At 42.5% G+C, this 20,610-nt stretch overlaps 1 protein-coding gene across 5 annotated transcripts in view; it reads left to right on the top strand.

Moving 5' to 3' along the window:
* Positions 1-20,610, top strand: part of tmem94 (transmembrane protein 94) — a 201,013-nt gene that overhangs the window by 10,714 nt on the left and 169,689 nt on the right. For all 5 annotated transcript variants that reach the window (XM_077625143.1, XM_077625142.1, XM_077625141.1 and 2 more), the window contains exons 2-3: positions 6,546-6,701; positions 11,612-11,731. Coding sequence is in view for 4 of the 5 variants with exons in the window: in XM_077625142.1 (XP_077481268.1) it covers positions 6,678-6,701; positions 11,612-11,731 (144 nt within the window). In the remaining variant the exon portion in view is untranslated. The remainder of the gene's footprint in view (positions 1-6,545; positions 6,702-11,611; positions 11,732-20,610) is intronic.

The following is a 20,610-nucleotide window of genomic DNA, read 5'->3' as shown; positions in this document are numbered from 1 at the left end:
CCAGGTACTCCGTCTGGGCCAGCAGCCTTCCTGGTGTTCACAGACCGCATTACCAGTCTCACTTCCTGTTCCCGGAACGTCATTGTATTGCTGCAGGGTGGTGGTGGGGGTGTTGAGATTGGGTCTGATTTGTCAGTCTCAAAGCGGGCAAAGAAACGGTTCAATTTCTCCGCTAGTGAGGGATCTGCAATAATAATAATAAGGCGGTGTTACGGCATTTTATGAGTGCATGTGTCTCACTGGTCATCCAGGGTTTTTGGTTAGGAAAAAAACGTGTCCGTTTATTAACAGTGACGTTGTCCGTGCAGTTTTTGATGTAGGAAAGTACAGTGTCCGTGTAGTCCTGAAGGTTGTGGTGTTCAAAAAGTTCCCAAATGGTGGGGGAAAAATAGTTCTGCAGCTGAGAAAGGGCGTCATCGGGCCATGTTTTTATTATCTTTATTTGTGGCCTTGTTAGCTTCCGGAGTGGGGTGTATGAGGGGGTGAGGTACAGGCAGAGATGGTCTGATCCAGCAAGATGAGGGAGAGGTGTGGCTCTATAAGCATGTTTTGATATTAGAATAAACATGGTCTAGAATTTTATCTCCTCTGGTGTGACACTTCACGTACTGCATAAACTTAGGCAGAGCAGTCTTTAAACATGCTTTGTTGAAGTCACCAGCGACAAGAAAGACTCCATCGGGGTGGCGTGGTCAAGCTGCTGTTTGTTTACAGTCGCTAGCAGGAGGCTAAGTGCCGTGCTAACGTTAGCATCCTGTGGGATGTAAACAGCCATTACAATGACAATCGTTAGCTCTCTGGGTAGATAGAAGGGCCCCAAGAGCTCTAAATCCGGGGAGCAGTGAGTGTTAATGATCCTACTGTTGCAGCCTCATTCGTTGTGTATGTACTCGCAAAGTCCCCCCCCCCGCTCTTGCCTTATTCTTTCGAATGATCATTTCGGAACAGTGTCCGGCTAGCTAGCGATATCGCGGTGTCGGGGATTTGCGGGTGTAGCCACATTTCCGTGATGAAAATAATGTTGCAGTTCCTGACAAAGCTGTTGGTAGCAAGCTGAATTTCCAATCGTCCATTTTGTGGGTGATGGATCTGGCGTTGATCAAGAAGATACTCGGAAGCGGTGCTCTGTGTGGTTGTTTTCTTAGTTTAGCAGCTAGGGACGCCCGGCATCCGCACTTTTGCTTTCTTTCCCTTCGCCGCCTCCGTCGTACTCTGAGTGGGCTGACTATCCACGGAGATCCCGGTGGTCTCGGGGCTATTGTAGGTCCGTTGGTAATCTGTTGTGATGGATATATCGCATCTCCTTCCGAGAGTAATTAAATCCTGGCGACTAGAAAAAGTTTGCCTCGCAGATGTTAGTAAGATTGAGAAAACAAAACACCAAACTGGAGAGCATAGAGCCGCTGCACCCGTGCGTGACGCCATCATGGAATGTGCGTCCTACCCTGTCATTCCATCAACACCTAACACTCTGTGCCCAAAAGAGTCAAGTCATCTTAACCATAACCAGTAGGGCTGACATCGGGCAGCTGGATAGATCAACAAATTGGTGGCAGACCTGGAAACAAAAGTTGTGCTTTCAACCAGAAATTGTATATACCAACCTACATCCTATAAACATTGTGTCTTCACCTCATCTGTTCTGGGGGATTTTAAGATAGACTAGTACATAGAAACATTTAGTTTAATTCAGGGTGTTTCTGACACATCAGCAACAGCTTTATTGAAAGAGCACACCGATTTGGCATCTGACTCATTAAATGTCTTCTTTACAGCAGGCAATAGTGGGCGTTAATTTGAATATTAGTGTACATGTTTCAGTTTAGAAGAAATTTCTGAATATGGAGTTGTTTTCCATGGCTAGCTAGTCTTGGCAATTATACTTTCTTATCACTCAGGGGCTTGAAAACAATGGTAACATCCCCCCCAGGCCAGAGCTGGAATGTCCCTTGCCTCCTTATCTCAAACCCAACCATAGGTAACAAGAAAGTATTATGAGCAGTTTGCACGCATCTTCTGAGGCGTGGAACTGCAAATTCTCGTGTGGACTAAGCACCCTGCCTCTGACTCCGAGGATTAAAAAAATTAACCAGCATTATGAGGAATGTGCCATATATGTGCCATAATTTTTGACATAGATACAGTCGTGAAGCTGGCATGACTATAGGACATCAGCACACTCCATGGGGCCAGTCAGAAGCAGCCTTGAGCAGGAGATTGATGACGACATGATTGGAGCCATTGAATCTGGCAATCGTCTTGACACTTTCAAGACAATAATAACAGCAATATTTGTACAAGAAACGAAACAGTACCTCCTTTGCATCTACGGCGCCCTCTGAAGATTCCATCGATGATTCAATGCCTCTCGAATCTGACACGCCTACAGAATCCTAGCACTGACAAGAAGTTTTTCTTCCATTTTAAAGCTTTACATGTACTTTTTTTATTAATTCATTCTCAAGATGTGTAAAGGGTTGTTAACTATAATCTCTACTTGGGCACAGTATAACAATTAATTCATTTTTACTTTGTTTAAAGGACGTTTAACTCAAAAGTCCAAACCGCCTACTTTGCAGTTCATATTGTACCCTAATTCATTATTCCTATACAGTAATACCTTGAGATACGAGCTTAATGCGTTCCAGGACCGTATGTTGATTTACTCGTATCTCAAATATACTTTTCCCATAGAAACAAACTAAATAGAAATTAATTCATTCCCAACTTCTGAAAAAACAACAAAAACTGGATATTACAATGGAATTTTTTTTATTGGTTCTAATTCTACTAACAGCATAACAAATAACTAGTGGTTATGATTTTCAATACTAAAATGTGAAATTATTCAGTACAGTCAGACGGTAGCGTTTACCGTGGAGTGCGCAGAGTGGAGATAGTGAACACTTTTGGACTGCAACGTGCTCATAAGATAAACATAAATTTATCTTACATGAACTTAGATTACGATACAGACACACTAAAAAATAAATTTTAATCTTACCTTACACTAAACTTAATTCTAATTTAGTTTTAATTTCTTTACTTATCTTCTTCCGGCTTGGCTCTTTTTGCCTCACTTCCACCTTCACTTTTAGCCGAAGTTTTTAAAAAGGACTAACCTAGGGTTGTTTACTTTTGTCCCCCCTTCAAAATACAGTTATACCTTGACATACGAGTGCCCCGGCATAGAAGCAATTTGAGATACGAGTAAAATTTCAAGCAAATATTTACCTTGAGATACGAGACAAATATTGATATAAGAGCCTTCGAGACAGCTGTGAGAGGCTGCTTATGAGAACAACTCCCTCGTGTAAATGTCTCTACGACCACTGGGCGGAGCGTTGCATTTTCTTTCCCCCGTTAGTCAGTGCAGAATGGTTTACACGTAGAGGAGCTTGCTCGCCAATACGAGAGGAGTATACTACTTCCCGTTGGCAAGTGGTCGTGTTATCCTATTGTGAGGACATTTGTGTGCATCATTTTCGGAATATTTTTAAGAAAAGACAAAAGCCAACAACCCTCGATAGGCTCTAATTGAGCGGCACCCTCAAATTGAACGGCACCTCTTAATTGAACGGCACTACGGGAAAAGTTTGAAAAATACAGTGGCATGCCAGTGAAATAGAAGTTCTTCTCAACCTGAGAAGGTGGTCAGATGGCAAGCGCCTTCTTGCCTGGGATCGTACTGTTCTCACATTAGCGATGCCACCAAGAAGCAATTGAAGAAGCTCCTTATTGATGTGGCCGTGATTCCAGGAAATTGCACCAAATTTATACAGGCACCTGAGGTCTACCGGAACGCCCCATTCAAAGCCAAAGTCCGACAGTTCTACGAGAACTGGATGTTGCACGGCGAGAAGAGCGACATACACCAAATTTGGCAACATGCGAGCACCAACAATGAAAGTTTATTTGAAATGGATAGTCAATGCTTGGGATCATCTGCTGAAGGATCTAATCATCAAGTCATTCAAGGGATACGGACAGACCAACGCTCTCGATGACCCGAAGGATTGCCAGATCCATTGTTTCAGGTCAGACAGCCCGATTCAGACTGGTTTGCAACTTCTCCAGTGAGCGCGAGCAAATGCTGGCGACAATGAACGTGAACTCACTCAGACACTCGGCGCTGATGCGGAAGGTGATGTGAATGACGAGGACGGCTACAACAGTGACGTGTCACTTGATTTTCACCAGTGAATTTGTAATTATGTACTAGTAAATGCCTTGTATTTGTTAGATAAATATGTATATGTTACCTGGTTTCTCATTTCATCCATAAAATTTACCGCATTTTCTCGAAATTGTGACCAGCTAGTCGAAAAACAGAGCGGCACCCTCTAATTGGACGGCACCTCTAATTGAACGGCACTACGGGGGAAAGTTTGAAAAATAGAACGGCATGCTGTTGAAATTGAGGTTTTACGGTAGATATCCCAGTATGCACCGCACAGTACCGTATTTTCACGACTACAAGGCGCGCATAAAAGTAGAAAAAATTCTCCAAAATAGAAAGGGCGCCTTATAATGCAGAGCGCCCTGTGTGAGCGCCGAGCGGGAGCGCGCCGGCGGCGGCGACCGTGGCTGAGCTCCGGAGCCTGACTGAGCACTACCTGCGAAGACGCTCTTTATATAGAGAGAAGGCGGACGTTGGTGGGGCAAGACTTGGGAGGGTGTGTGTGGGAGAAGACGCTAAAGCCACGCCCCTACAAGGTTCCTATATATACTACTAGTGTGGGCATGTCCACTATGCATGTGCTCAATTGCAAAACAAATAATGAATACTTCTACAAAGAGGCACGCTTACGAAGCACAGTTCAAGCTTCTAACCATCGATCATGCAGTGGATCATGGTAACAGAGCAGCGGCGAGGAAATTCAACATCAACGAATCCATAGTTCGTAAATGGAGAAAGCAGGAGAAGGAGCTTTGCCAAGTTAACAAGAGGACCTGAGTTTCTGTGGAAACAAGGCAAGGTGGCCCGACTTGGAAAATCAACTTGAGTGGTGGATTCTTGGTCTAATAGCAGCTGGGAGAAACGTCTCCACAGTCACCATTCGACTGAAGGCAAAAGCGCTCGCGGAAGAATTGAAAATTGAACATTTCGAATGAGGACCGTCGTGGTGCTTTCGTTTTATGAAACGGCACCATCTGGCGATCAGAGTGAGGACAACCGTGGCGCAGCAACTTCCGGTGGACTACATTGACAAGCTAGCCGTTTTCCGCACCTACTGCACCAAGCTGATTGCCGACAAACTTATACAGCCAAACCACATAACCAACATGGATGAGGTGCCGCTGACTTTCGACATCCCGATGAACCACACTGTCGAGAGGAAGGGGGTCAGCACGGTGGCGATACGAACAACGGGGCACGAGAAGTCGGCTTTTACTGTCGTTCTCGCTTGCCATGCTAATGGGCAGAAGCTACCACCAATGGTGATCTTCAAGCGAAAGACTCTGCCTAAAGAAAAGTTTCCAGCCGGCGTCATCGTGAAGGCGAATCCAAAGCTCGATGGACGAGGAGAAAATGAGAGACTGGCTACGTGAGGTGTATGTCAAGCGACCAGATGGATTTTTTCACGGCTCGTCGTCTGTTTTGATTTGCGACTCCATGCGTGCTCATCTCACAGCAACGGTTAAAAACCAGGTCATGTAAATGAACTCGGAGCTTGCCGTAATTCCCGGAGGCTTTGTGAATGGATTGTGGCCGCCTGGGCGAACGTGTCTGCTTGCACGGTTGTTCGAGCTTTTGCCAAAGCCGGCATCATTTCTGAGGAGCCACATGGAAATGACGGTGACTCTGAGAACGAAGAGAGGGGACCCGGCTTTTTGGAAGGCTCGTTTGGGCAATTGTTTAATTCGGACACCGAAGATGAAGAGTTTGAGGGATTTGAAGGTGATGATGACTTGAGTAAGTTGTAAAATGTCCAAATAAAGTACTACCAAACTCAGTTTTGCTTCCGTTGCCCTTTTATAGCGTGTTTTTAGCGTGTGGGTGTAGCGTGCAAGAACTATATTTCCCAGCAGTCACTGCGCACCGAAACCCGGAAATAGGCTGCTTCCGGTAGTCAGCGCTATTGCGTTTCGATGTTCATCCATATATAATAAATAATATATATGCGTCTAATAAAACGGTGCGTGCTTTGTGTGTCTAAAATACAGAAATAGCACTCGTTACTGACACTGCGGCTTAAAATACGATGCGCCGAATAATCGTGAAAATACGGTACTTCTACGGAGGAAAAGGACTCGGCGGCTGCTTACCGTAGTTGGGAGACCTGTTGCGGCTCAATATTGAGCCATATATAAGGCGCACCAGATTATAAGGGGCATGGTAACTTGTAAGTATGAAAATTAAAGGCAAAAGTTAAGGTTTAGGAGAAAGTTAACTTCGGGCCCAATTTTACAACCGAAGTTTTTTTTTTGCATGTGTACATTTGTACTTCTGTCTTTTCTCACAACGGGCAGAGGAGAAGGTTGGAGGTGTTTTCAGATAAGGCACCTAGGCTGAACTGTTTTCTTGTTCTAACTTGACCCAGCATGCGCAGGCTGAGCGGAGTGTGTACCTGAGAGCACTTTCTGTCCAAATTTGGTTCTGGCATACACTGACAGGAATGTCAGGTGGTGTTGACTGTTAGAGAAGCACTGCTGGTGGAGTGGTTCCTGTTTCCATGGAGTCAAAGGAAATAATGGAGGTGAGTTAAATCACATTGTTCAATTCTGCCTGTGTTCTTATGTACGCATGAAAAAGTGTTAAAATTAAGTTGGGAAGCATGTATAAATTAATGGAAATTCCATTTTTACCTATTTCAAATAAATGCAACTAATACTCCATATATATATATATATATATATATATGCGTGCGGGCTTGCGCGGTGCGTATGTGTATATACAGTGGTACCTCGAGATACAAGCTTAATGCTTTCCAGGACTGAGCTCGTATGTCGATTTTCTCATACCTGAAATCAATGTTTCCCATTGAAATGGACTAAAAACAAATTAATTTGTTCCATCCCTCTGAAAAAACACCAGAAACAGGATATTGGATTGGAAAAACATTTTTATTTGTTCTAATTCGCTATCTATTAACAAAGTAACAAATAACTAGTGGTTTAATAGTGAATCTGGCTTGGTTGGTTGCCATTGAAGGCTTCTTGGACATGACAACAGAGGACGTCAATACACTACTCAAGCGAGAGCCAGTCAAACCTCGAAACTGATGAGGACCTCATCGAAATGATTCGATGAGGGAGTGAGGAAGAAGAGGCAGAGGAGGCAGTGGACAATGAGGTTGAAGATTGTTGCCTTACTTTGAGAAATCTGCAGATCTTCGATATGGCACACAGTTTGCAACAGAGGGTCCCAGAGCGATCAAATTTGTCAATCGTCTTTACAGTGTCATGTTCTTGTGCAAAAGAATACTTATAGAAAAAAAGAAACAGTGACCACAACTCCCCATCACCATGTTCCTTGTGCGTGGAAAACCTTCCACATAAGCTCCTCCGCCTGCCCCTACGGCACCTCCTGTAGATTCCATTGATGATCCAACACCTCTCGATTCTGACAGAGACATAATTTCCTGACTTGGACCAAAGCTCCCAATAACTAACTATATTTTCATAACCTTCATCGTACTGCACAGGTTTCAGATGATGTCCATCATGGACAAAACCTCCCACGCCCTGCATGAGGTTGTGTGTTTAGTATTTAAAGCTTTACCTTAGCTTTTTACATCCTCTTTAAGACCTTTAGAAAACCCATGGTGCTGTATAGATTTCATCTGGCACGGCCGCATCACTCTCCTTTTCTCCCACCTGTCTTGAAAGTATTCGGACAAAACAGGAGAGTGCCATGAAGTACGGTTTATATCTGAGTGGCTCCATCTCCATTCCCGTTGCTGCGGCCTCGGGAACTGTTGTCCTTGCATTGCCTCAAATGGAGTGAACTTGGTCTAAGAATTTACAGAGCTGCAAACTTTTATTCTGGCCATTATTTGGGCAATTTTTATTCCATATTTTGATGAATTCGCTTCAGTTTTCGCCCAGACTGCAGGTGGTAGGCTGTTCTGAATGTGTGTTTGAGGAGTAGTACGTTTTGTCTTCCTTTTGAAATGGGTACCATTGCCTTTTTGACCTGACACATTAATGTCTCTTCTGGAGAGGCTTGCTTCTGATTTCTAAGGTTCTACTTCCGAGCAGATCTTCTGAAGTGCAGGTTTATGCGATCAATTTTGTCGCTGTGGCCTCAGCTTCATTTCACGTCTCAATGCAGTCTTAACCTCCACTATACGCTTAACACTAAATCACAATGACTTTCCGCGGTTTCACTAGAGGTTTAATTCTCTGACTCCTTCACTTGTGACAATGTACATGTGTTACAGGGCCACGCAGGTTAATTACATGCGTTGTATGCAGTGTAAACCTCCCTGCCTATGCGTTCAAGATGGTATGATAGCAGCGAGTCTTCCAGTCTAGGCGTTATTAGCAGGGTTGGGCAAACGATTTCGCAAACGTCCACACGAAGTGTGGGTTTTAGTTACAACCCATAGAAAGAAAGCTTTTCACCCATCTGTTAGTGCAGTCACCGATTTGAAATATTTTTTTTGTTCTAACATTTCTGTAGGCGAGCAAAAATGACACAAATATTCTTAATGTTTTCCAATGCTGGAAAAATGTGTAGAATAAATATAAAATTTCAACATTTTTGACGATGATTTGCGTCTTAGGTAGCTGATGTAAACAAACCAGTGGCTGTGTGATGAGCCATGGATTTCAAAGTGGAAAAAAATAACTGAGCGAACGCAGGATCCAAAGTTATTTGGACCGCATCATTTGGATTCAATGACAATGCGTTAGGCAAGCGAGGAGCTTGAATTGGCACTGGCGAGTGGGAAGCAGGAAGCGTTACTGGCGAATGGAGTGTCGACTCGATAGCCCGAGCGCCGAAAACCGTCCCACTCCTCCTTCCAGTGCTCGCCCCCGTCTCTGGGTGGACAGTCGTCCTCACGACTCGCAAAGGGTCACACCTCAGTTTTCCCCTCCAAAAAAAGAAAAATACCACTCTCCGATTGTCATTGGGCCCTGGTTAAAACTCCTACCTGAGCTCCCCCATCAGTCACCACGCAGTCGTCTACTATAGATGGTAAAACTGGAACACAAGTATAGATCCATGGTAAAAGTATCTGGGTGATGTTTCTCTGGGGGAGAGCATTACAAACCAAGAAGTCACTGTCCGAGTCTGAGTCCAGCAGGTTACCCAGTTTCGTACCGTCCACACGATCGGAAAAGTCTCGAGTCCAACTCAAAGTTAAAGTGTGGATTGACAGAGGGCGATGGAGGTTGAACCTTATGTTCTGGTGGACAGCACAGGTAGGATAGCTTGAGCCGGGAGAGAGGAAAGCTGTCGGCAGGTGGGTGACAGGCAGGCTGTCGTTGGTGCTCACCCTGATGGCTTCCCGCAGGGTCCATAGGTCGTGGGAAATCGAGGAGCACAGGACATGGCGAGAGTACATGGAAACATGTGGGTACCCAAGATGATCCGACAAGGACTGACAAATACACAGGGTTGAAATAGACAGACAAGGGTTGCGAGACAATCAGAAACACCTGAGTCACATGAGGCAGCAAGCAGGAGATACACCAGAGGTGAGGAAACGACAGGTGAACTCAATGGGCAATCTCGGGGACAAGTCACACTGGGGGGGAAAAACAAACAAAACCAATCCCTAACACCATCGCTCATGGTACACCAGTGTGCGGCACCACACTGGTTTCCATGATGCATTGCAGGGAAAATAAACATTTAATTGTTCCATCTCTCATTTGTCAATGTACCGTATTTTCACGACTATAAGGCGCACCGCATTATAAGGCGCACCGCTCCGCATTACACTGGTCTACCACACCGCATTATACGGGTCTACAGTAGAGGCTGGGGTTACGTTATGCATCCACTAGATGGTGCTGTGCTAAAGGGAATGTCAACAAAACAGTCAGATAGGTCAGACAAACTTTATTAATAGATTACAAATCAGCTTTCTGACAACTCCATTCACTCCCATCATGAATAAACAACAGTTTTTTTAATTTTCTCCGAGGTTAAAGTATTAGTATTTTCGTGACACGGCAATAGCATAATAACTCATGTTGAACAGGTGGGTGAATGCGGCATCCAACACGCACGTCTCCGTCTCACTAAAGTCATCATTAATCGAGTCAGTAATTCCTGACTTCCTGAAAGCTCGAACCACAGTTGATACTTCCACTGGAAATGACGGCGAACATAGAATTAATGTGCTAAATCAAGCTCAACCGAAATGAAACGCCGTTTTATATATCTCGGCATTCACCGCACCCCGGAAATAAAGTCGGGGGCTGCTTGCCGTAGTTGCAAGAGCTGTTGCGGCTCAATATTGATCCATATATAATATATGTATATATATAGTTCGCAGTCTAGCTCTGAATGCTCTGTTGACGCCAACATCTAGCGGCAGGAGTTCTTTTGTCAATCCACCCGGAATGGCAGCGAGCACCAAATTAGTGTGCGTGCCGTCATACTGGGTGTATTGACAAAAGAACTACATATCCCAGCATGAACCGCGCACGGGGAAAAATGAAGTCGCAGGCTGTTTACCGTAGTTGCGAGACCTGTAGAGGATGGCGTACCCTATCCACTGATTTATTTTATTTTATCGTGATAACAATTTTAATATTGGTCCATATATAAGGCGCACTGGATTATAAGGCACCCTGTCTATTTTGGAGAAAATTTAAGACTTTTAAATGCGCCTTATACTTGTGAAAATATGGTAGTCATTTTGATAGTAGGCTAATAGATTAGATTAGAACTTTATTTCATCCCATATTCGGGAAATTTCCTTGGTTGGAGTAGCAAGACAGACACCAAAGAAATTGTAGACCTTGGTAAAAAACTGGAGCCATACACATATAGCTAATATTTATTCATACAGCATTTGTTGCCTTCATTATGAGGCTATTCATTTTTTTCCAGCTCCAAACATTTTTTTGGGCTATAATTTATCTTCAACATTTTGGGTTGGCAACTCCTGCTTTGCAGAAAAAAATCAATTGCCTGATATTTATTTTTATATACTAAACTGTTTGTGCGCAGTCTTCTTCAGCTCTCCTGCGCATGATCAGTCCCCCGTCGTGTAAACGTTCCCTTGCTTGCTCACTCAAAGGCAGGGCTCATAGCAGTATGTTAAAATATTATACTGTACAAAGATATAGACAATATATTATTACAGTTTGCCTGTTGTGTTCATTTTGTCTTCCAGACTTCTTTTTTAATAATCAGTGTGACTAACAATTTGGCGATTTATGTAAACATCCACTAATTAAAATCAAGGGTAAATTTGATTCAATCTTTTATTAAATATGTTCGTTTTTTTTCTCTTTGTTTACTTTTGAAAAGGAGTGAGGTAAAACATCTGACAAAATAAGGGCTATTGATTGTGTGTGTGTGTGTTTTGAATGAAAACATTGTAGATTTTATTTTTAGGCCATAAAGTCCAGCCCTAAAATAATCTGTACCAGAGCAGGCTGTTTAGGGATAAAAATGAAAATGTCTTTTGCACTATTATAGGAAGAAGATCCTCTTGCTTTGGGCTTGTTGACTCACCAAGCTCTGACTAAACTCAGGGATCAGCTAAGTAACCTACTGGACCACCACCAGAAGACAGCATTCAAATGGACCTCTGTAAAGGTATGTGTAAATTAGTTTGATTTATTTAATAAGGGACAGCACATATTAATGAACATATTTATACTCATGTTAATGAACTTCCAGCCATACCTCTACTTACAAAAATAATTGGTTCCAGAACTTTTTTCGTGACTTGAAAACTTCACAAGTAGAGCAGTACTTTATATGTAAATTCTCTAATTCCTACCACAGTCCTCACATAACTACCAACTAAACCCTTTAAAATTGGTCAACATGTCCCAATTTTGTAAGAAAGATGTGAAAAACACGCAAAAATAGAGAGAATGATCATAAAGTTATTTATTAATTTTGCAAAATGAATAACATACAATATTTACTCGCATATAAGTCGCTTTTGTCGGACAAAAAAATGACTGAATCGAGGGTACAGCTTTTAATCGCATAAAAACACGACATGCACGAAACTGCAAGTTGACGATGCATGACGCAATGGTGCAGTGACCTCATGAGGTAAAACAATGTGTCCGATATAGTAATTTATTTAAAAATAGAGAAAAGATCAACAAATAAAACGCTAAACTAATTTATTTTGTCGTTTTTGAATGAAATTCAAGAAAAAACGTATGTATCTTGCATAAAACGTGAAAAAACTCACGTTCCCGTCCAATGTTCCCTCTAAGCTGCGCGCGTGCGCAATTGCGCACTACTCTCGTCTTCTCTGCGCAGCAGCAATCATATGAACCTTCATTCTCTCTATAACTTGCAATACAGCAAGGTGTTGAAATATCAAAATTATCAATGAGCACTCCTTTAACTCATCGGACGTCTACCGCCGTCAATGGCAGCCGATGTGTTAAATGAGTGCTCTTATTGATAATTTTGATATTTCAACACCTTGCTGTATTGCAAGTTCTCCCAGTTAGAAATAGAGAGAATGAAGGTTCATCGGACGTCTACCGCCGTCAATGGCCCGTCAATGGCAGCCGGACGTCCGGCTGCCATTGACGGCGGTAGACATCCTATTCATGTTGACTGCTGCGTTATATATCCACTTGATGGAGCTCTAATAACAGAAATAGCATCTGCACCTCAGTCAACATGAATCGGACGTCTACCGTCGTCAATGGCAGCTTATTGATAATGTGTTTAATTTGGGACAATAATAGTATAAAAGAGGCAAGTTTGTTTATACCAGGGGTGGGCAAACTTTTTGACTTGCGGGCCAGAATGGATACTAAAGAGGGGCTGGCCGGGCCAGGAGCATTTGGACACGCAATGTAATTTATCAAACCTGGGGATTGAAATGTAAGAAAAAAGACACAATTGAAGGTGGAAATTTATTTTCAAATTTACTTTCAACATTAAAAACATATTTAAAGAAAGAAAGCAGTCTTTAAATTGAGCGTGATGAGCGGCATGTTGTTCTCCAAGTTACACTCCAACAAAGCTCTAGACTAGTGCGTCATCTATCAGGGAAATGAGGGTATTGCAGAGCAAAGGGAAATGAATGAGGTCATTGATTTTTACTATAATTTGGACAACGTCGGTGGGCCGGATTGAAAAGCCTAACGGACCGTATATGGCCCGCGGACCGTAGTTTGAAAAACGTACTCACGCCAGTACGAGCGGATCTGGGAGTGAGCGAGCGAATCCGGCGACGAATAACATAATATGCAACTTATTGATAATTTTGATACTGGATATTTAGATATTAATGCTCTGACATTTACAAAGTCTCTCTCTCTCATGATTATAATTTTGAGAGCGAGCGAATCTGGCGACGAAACGTCCGTTCGACGAAATGTCCGGCGGCGAATCCGTCGACCAAACATCCGTTCGACGGAATGTCCGTTCGACGGAACGTCCGTTTGACGAAATGTCCGGCGGCAAATCCGTCGACCAAACGTCCGTTCGACGGAACATCCGTTCGACGGAATGTCCGTTTGACGGAGCGTCCGTTCGACGGAACGTCCGTTCGACGAATTGTCCGCCGGCCAAACGTCCGGGGACCAAGTGTCCGTCGGCCAAACGTCTGGGGACCAAGTGTCCGTCGGCCAAACGTCCGGGGACCAAGTGTCCGTCGGCCAAACGTCCGGGGACCAAGTGTCCGTCGGCCAAACGTCCGGGGACCAAGTGTCCGTCGGCCAAACGTCCGGGGACCAAGTGTCCGTCGGCCAAACGTCCGGGGACCAAGTGTCCGTCGGTCAAACGTCCGGGGACCAAGTGTCCGTCGGCCAAACGTCCGGGGACCAAGTGTCCATCGGCCAAACGTCCATTGACGAAACGTCCGGGTACCCCCCGTGTGGTTCTGGTATTTTTGTTTACCGTTCTTGTTATCATTTTGACACCACGGGGTGAGATCTTGCATGGATCCCCAGATCGAGTGAGATTATCAGTGGTCTTGTATGTCTTCCATTTTCTAAAAATTGCTACCAGAGTTGATTTCTTTACACCAAGCGTTTTACCTATTGCATATTCAGTCTTCCCAGCCTGGTGCAGGTCTACAATTTTGTCTCTGGTGTCCTTCGACAGCTCTTTCCTCTTGGCCATTGTAGACTTTGGAGTGTGAGAGACTGAGGTTGAGGACAGGTGTCTTTTATACCGAGAATGAGTTAAAACAGATGCTATGAATACAGTTAACTAGTAGAGAACTCATTAGACCTCGTTAGAAGAAGTTAGACCTCTTTGACAGCCAGAAATCTTGCTTGTTTGTAAGTGACCAAACACTTATTTTCCACTCTAATTTTGAAATACATTCTTTAAAAATCAAGCAATGTGATTTTCAGTTTTTTTTCCACATTCCGTCTCTCATGGTTGAGGTTCACCCATGTTGACAATTACAGACTTCTCTAATCTCTTCAAGTAGGAGAACTTGCACAATTGGTGGTTGACTAAATACTTATTTGCCCCACTGTACATATTTGATACACTCTGTATTTTTATCCGGAGTAATCCAAAAGAGTTTGGACTCTAACCCTGAATTAATTTCACTTCTAGCTTTGACCTCCTCAGGGATACCCCTTGGTTGTCCAAATGAATCAAAATGAACCATCCAGTAGCTACAGCTATTGTCTGTACGCCCATGAATTGAAGGTGTGGTATTGTCATTGTTATGTTATGGATCAACTGATCAATTAGACCTGGATTCTCATACCATACCGGCAGTGTGACAAAGGGAGGTGTAATCTCTGCATGTGGGAAGCAAGATATAACCCAAGTTACATTACATTTCACCGTTGTATTACCCACATGTACTCCTTGCTGCCCCTTACTCTGAAACCCATCACGTATCTCAAAAATACCACGTCTGATGATTTTTCTTAAGATTCTCCCTTCAAAGTAACAACTCCCTATTAAAACCATAAATATGGAGGTGAAAATTAAGAATCAGGGGGCGTAATATACGCGAGAAATTGTAAAATTCAACAATTTTAAGGCAATTTTGAGTGTGCGGGTTACATGCGAGTAAATACAGTAACTTGCTCTGCGCTGCCCCAGATGAACACAATAGTTGGGTTGTTTTGCGATCAGCCGCAAAAGCGTCTGCCTTTGAAGACAAAGCACAACCAGCCTACCCTGCATTTTTTTTGGATGTGGGAGGAAACCGTTGATGAAGTACCTTACACTTGTGAAGGAACTTTTTTGATGATGCTGAGATCAGCTACCTCAGCATGCCTCATTCACCTCCTGTTAGGTTCAAACACCAGACATTTGTTTCACCAACCTGAAAAGAAGGAAATCACAGAGAATTTGAGTTAACTTTATTTAAAAATGAGAGGTTCTCAGGACCGTCCGCGTCTCAGCCCTTCGAAAACACTCTGAAGAAAATCTCCCCTCGCCTATTCTCTTATTGTGTTTTGGGAGTGTCCAAGTCACAGGAAGTTTCAAGCTGATCACAGGAGAGAGATCTCTCCCAGTTACAAAAGGTTCTTTGATCATGACCATATGCCCCTTCAAGATAACATCTTTATAGTCTTATTCCTGATATCTTGCAACCCTCACAAAACAGACAAACAGACAGGCGTCCGCCCCCCTGGGTAGTTCCTCTTTGTTGAATAAGGTGAAACTTTTCCCAGGGGGTCAAGACATCCCCAATTCTATTAACTAACATTTCAACAGTCATACCAGAATCAGGATAACTTATATAAAATAATTCCAACATAACCCTCCTGTTTATCCAGATTCTGTTATAAAATATCATCATCCATAACCTCTTCTTATCCGATTTTCACATTACAGGATCACAAAAATAACAGAAAAACGTTACACTCAAAAGTCAATGCCATAATCTTTAGCATCTTGGAACATGTCAGGCAGTCCTATGAACTGCATTTCCTCCTCATCTCCAGATGTGTCGGCGTCGTCATCATCCCGTGGTTCGCCTCCAGATGTCAATAAGGCATACATTTCGGATTTGACTGGTTCTATGGCATTTGTTATTAACCTTTGACATAACGCACGAATACAGGGAATGCAACAACATCCACAAGTTGTGAGAATGGCAGCATAAACAGCGATTGACATTAAAACTGATACAACCAACTGTTTGTACTCGCCAAACATGCTACCAAATTCACCCCACATTGAGGTGTCGACTCCAGAATGTTCTTTCATCTTGCTGTTGAGGGATCGAAGACCCTCCAGGGCCTTGGTTAAACTCCCGTCAGCTGCTGTGTTGTTAGGGATGAACGTGCAGCATTGGTCGCCAAAGATGGAGCACACGCCACCTTCCTTTGCCAGGAGCATGTCAACAGCAATTCTGTTCTGGAACGCCATCAGGAGGTCACCGACAACTGTTCATGGATGGCTGCAAACCCTTCCTCCGTCCTGTTCTGGAGTCGTGCAATTTGGTCAGCGAGTTTATACTCATCTGGTAGGCCGCAAGGAACCCCGATGTTGTTGATGTAGATTGGGTCCCCGTCCAAGAGCGGACCGCTTGGCTCTGCCTTTCCCGCGATGAGGCAGGACGTTTCCTGCACTTGTTTTCCAACTCGAGGCTCTGTGGGCGGGGCGTTCAGATACGCCCAGGCTGTCACTGACAGTCCAGTCACTGTGATGTGGGTGACAACAGCTTTCACTGTGGCTTCTGTATAGAGGTGCAAAGTCTATGGGAGGTCAGGGTTAAGTGAGGGGTGCTCATGGCTGGTGAGTAGACGTCAGATGAGTTTCTTCACGGACAAGGGTTTTGACACCGTCCGACTTAGTCCACTCAGAGTCACCTGTCTCGAACTCTTGACCTGAATCGACTTTGACTTTTCAGCGATCTTTGCTGCTGTGGAGGTTGGTGAGTTGGGCCACGAATGGGTCTTCCCATCGTGGAGAGAACCAGGACTTCATTTTTATGACTCGGATCAGGATCCAGTCACCTGGCTACACCACCTCCTGCAAGATAGACAAAAGATCACGGCACCTTACATGTTCTTTGGATAAGTTTCTCTACTTCATCTTCCCATAAAGGAAGTTGAAATGGTCTTCCAATAACTATCTCAAAAAGTGTTAATCTCAAGCTAGTTCTACCAGTTGTTTTGCCATGTTTTGCACTATGCTGTTTGAAAAATGAGCTCCATTGTCACTCCAGATGATTCTGGAGATCCCATGTTCTTTACAGATCAATAAAATAACAAATTAAACAGTTCCTACAAAAAATTTAAAATAGGTATTTATACCTCTTCACCATACCTCCCCCCTGTTGAGACATTTATGGCTCAATTATGGAATACATTTTTGGTAGGTACGGTAGGCCTTTAGCTTTGTACAGTTCGTCTGCACTATTCTTGAGATCAGCTCAGTTTTGTTGTTGTGTATGCTGCTGTGTTCTGTCGTTGTCTTTAACACGTGCTTAACATTCATCATTATGTTTGTGAAAATTTAAAATACCTTATCAGTCAAAATTAAACATGCTAGCTGATATTCTATTTTGAACACTGCTTCCTTGTTAAGATCAAAACCCATATTTGTTTTTTCCTCTTTCCTACAATTACACAAATTAACTAATCATACTAAAAATAGGAAAAATACAAAAAGCAAACCAGGCTGCTTTCTCCTCAGGAAAACAGCTTTCCCGTTCTCTGTAACAGTTTAGATTCACATCAATTATTATTCAGAAACAAAATGCACACATTTATAATTCTAAATAGAATTGAACCCAGTAAAATGTAACCACCCCTTGTTTGTCAGGGTCAATATTTTTAGCATAATTGTATCTTTTAGAGCAATTAAAGCCCATTACTTTTAAAATGCATACTAATCAAGTCCCAATTCATTTAACAATGTGTATTGCGTTGCATATTAACCTCAGTGTTTTTTAATTCAAAATATCCCAAACTAGTAGTCTTATTATCAAATGTAACATTCCATTGTCTTCGGAGTTTGCCAATCATCTCCTATAAAACTTTCTTAATCAATATTTTTCAATAGTCAGGCATAAAATTAAATTCTAGTTGCATTTCTATCCATTGTAGTTTCTCTTTTCTCTCTAATTGTTTACTTCAAAAATATGTAAGAAGATCTAGTCACAATTGTTTACTTTAACTATCTGTAAGAAGGTGTAGTCTCAATTGAAACGCTTTTTTATATGGAGACAATAAAACCAATATAAAAAGTTCCTCATTGCTTACAGCATTGCTCCCCGAGCAATAATCTTTCCAATCAATATTGGAGTGCTTGCCATTTTATCTGATTACGTCAAAAAGTTTATCTTACCTGTCTCATCATACGTTTCAACTGAGAGAACCTTCTTACAGAGCACAAAATGGATCCGCTATTTTCATGTCTGCTGGTCTTAGTCAGGAACATTTGCACTCTCATCCCGGGTTGCTCATCATGTTTCCTGTTGAGAAATGCAATCTCCCTCTGCCAACCCAAAATGAATGCGTTTCCTTAAAGTTTTTTCTTTTATGCAGACATATGTTTAGCCTCATCCTCCAATTCCAATCGTGTAGTTAATAATGGCGTTTGGTACATTCCACTAAATTGGATTTCCATATTTTTCCGGAACGAAATATGGAAACTTTTGTCAATTCAGTCAATTATTCTGTTAACACAATTTGGATGCCATTATCACAATAAATCAATAGTACTTTGGAATTTGGTATCAAGCACTGTCTTTTCAGTGCTCCTAAATTTTGCATAGCAGATTTGTTTCTCCACTTCAAATTTCACGTTTGGAGTACTGCTGCTTTTACCATTAAAATTTCATTTGACTAAACAATTTTCCATAATTTTCATCAAAATTTGGTTTCAAATTTCTAAATCATTTTCCACCTTGATATCTGATTGATTATATCTTGATGGTCGGCCAATTAGAAACACAAAAAGACAAACAAACAATCATTCATGTTCACACTAATTTTCAAAAATCAGTGGTCTGCAATTTTTTATCACTGGATAAGAGCCATCCCCATTCTGGGGCTTCTTGGCAGCTAACCACCTTTTTGCTGTGCTATCAGCCTAATCATTCTCAAAAGAAATAGGTTAATGTTGTTTGGTTGACATCAACTGTTTGATGCTAATGCAATTAATATTCTAATCGTCATTAATATGAACCACGCTAAAGCATATTCACCTGTTCCGGGCAAAACAAGGAATGTTTTCCTGTGCACCGAAAAACATTTCATGCCTCTTCCGTCCTAGGGAAATCATGCCTATCCTAAATTAATTATTTTATCTAAATTTACCTAATAATTTGGATAAATGCCATTTCTGCATTGTTTTCATGTTTGATATCATTAATAATTTGGATGATTCTTAATACTTAAGTCTAAATCGCAAATCACTCTCATATTTCTAAAACCCAATAGTTAAAGCTCTGGCTGAATTCCTATCCGCTCTAAGAAGGCAGTTTTATTTAAAATAAGAGCCATTTTCTGTGCTCACTATTACCTCAATTACAATTTAGGGAAAATAACCTTTCACTAGACATTTCCTAATATAAATTTTAGTGTTTAATAAAAGACCCATAATTTTTACTAATACATCATAACACTATCAACTATCTCTGTCTCTCTTGTGGTAGTCTTTCCTGCCCTTTGTTTTTGGTGTGAAGGGAGCAGTAAACTGTATGGGCGACCCCCCCCCCTCTCCTTTTGTTTGCAAAGAGTGTGCTTAGCTTGAGGGGGGTCCGCATCTGTGAAGGGGGGGCTTCACCACCTTTTTTATCTATCTATCCCCTTACTTTTGTTAACCATTTGTTTTGCTACCTCCTGTTTTAGTCGTGCGCTATCATGTCGTCGCTGTGCGCGGGGAGGGTTGCCCCCGCATTCCCTGGCTATGTGGCCCTCTTTGCCGCACGACCAGCAGGCCCCCTTTCCCCCCCCTCGTCGTCGTGCTCCCCGCTTGCGTGTGGAGCCTCGCACGAGGAGAGCTGAAGAGGGACCACTGTTTTTTAACAGGCCTAATATAGTTATCTCTTCTCTTTTTTGTTTAGCTACTTTCTCAACCTCTTCTATTTGCCCTGCTATTCGCAACCACGCTTTGGTTTGATCATAACCTTGTTTTTGCATTTTACTTCGTTTTTTGTTACACGATTTTTCGATTTTTTGTTGTAGTTCACGGATATCTTTTATTATTAGTCTACCAGTGAACCCATATTTTTTTACCCAATAATGCAAGGATTCCACCGCGTCGGGATCCTCTCTATGAACTATCTTCCAGTCTTTAGACGCAAGTTCCGAGAGGAATTCCTCTTTTTTACTTGTTTTACTTTGTACTTTACCCATTTTTGAATAAAATTTAGTCCCAGTGGGTCTTTGCACCTATAGTGCACTAACACTGGGTTTAGACAACAGGATGTCGATAAATTCCTTTAGTGGTAAACTCACTTCAACCTTTTCAGGCGGAGTTTCGTGTCTACATACATCCACTAGAGGTCGACATTTGTCTCCTGTTGTTTGATATGAGATACAAATCACCAAATGGTA

This window comes from Stigmatopora argus, chromosome 18, assembly GCF_051989625.1.
Source record: "Stigmatopora argus isolate UIUO_Sarg chromosome 18, RoL_Sarg_1.0, whole genome shotgun sequence".
In the NCBI taxonomy this organism is placed as follows: domain Eukaryota; kingdom Metazoa; phylum Chordata; class Actinopteri; order Syngnathiformes; family Syngnathidae; genus Stigmatopora; species Stigmatopora argus.
The sequence above is the reverse complement of the archived record's forward strand: the minus strand, read 5'-3'. Positions and strand labels throughout refer to the sequence as shown.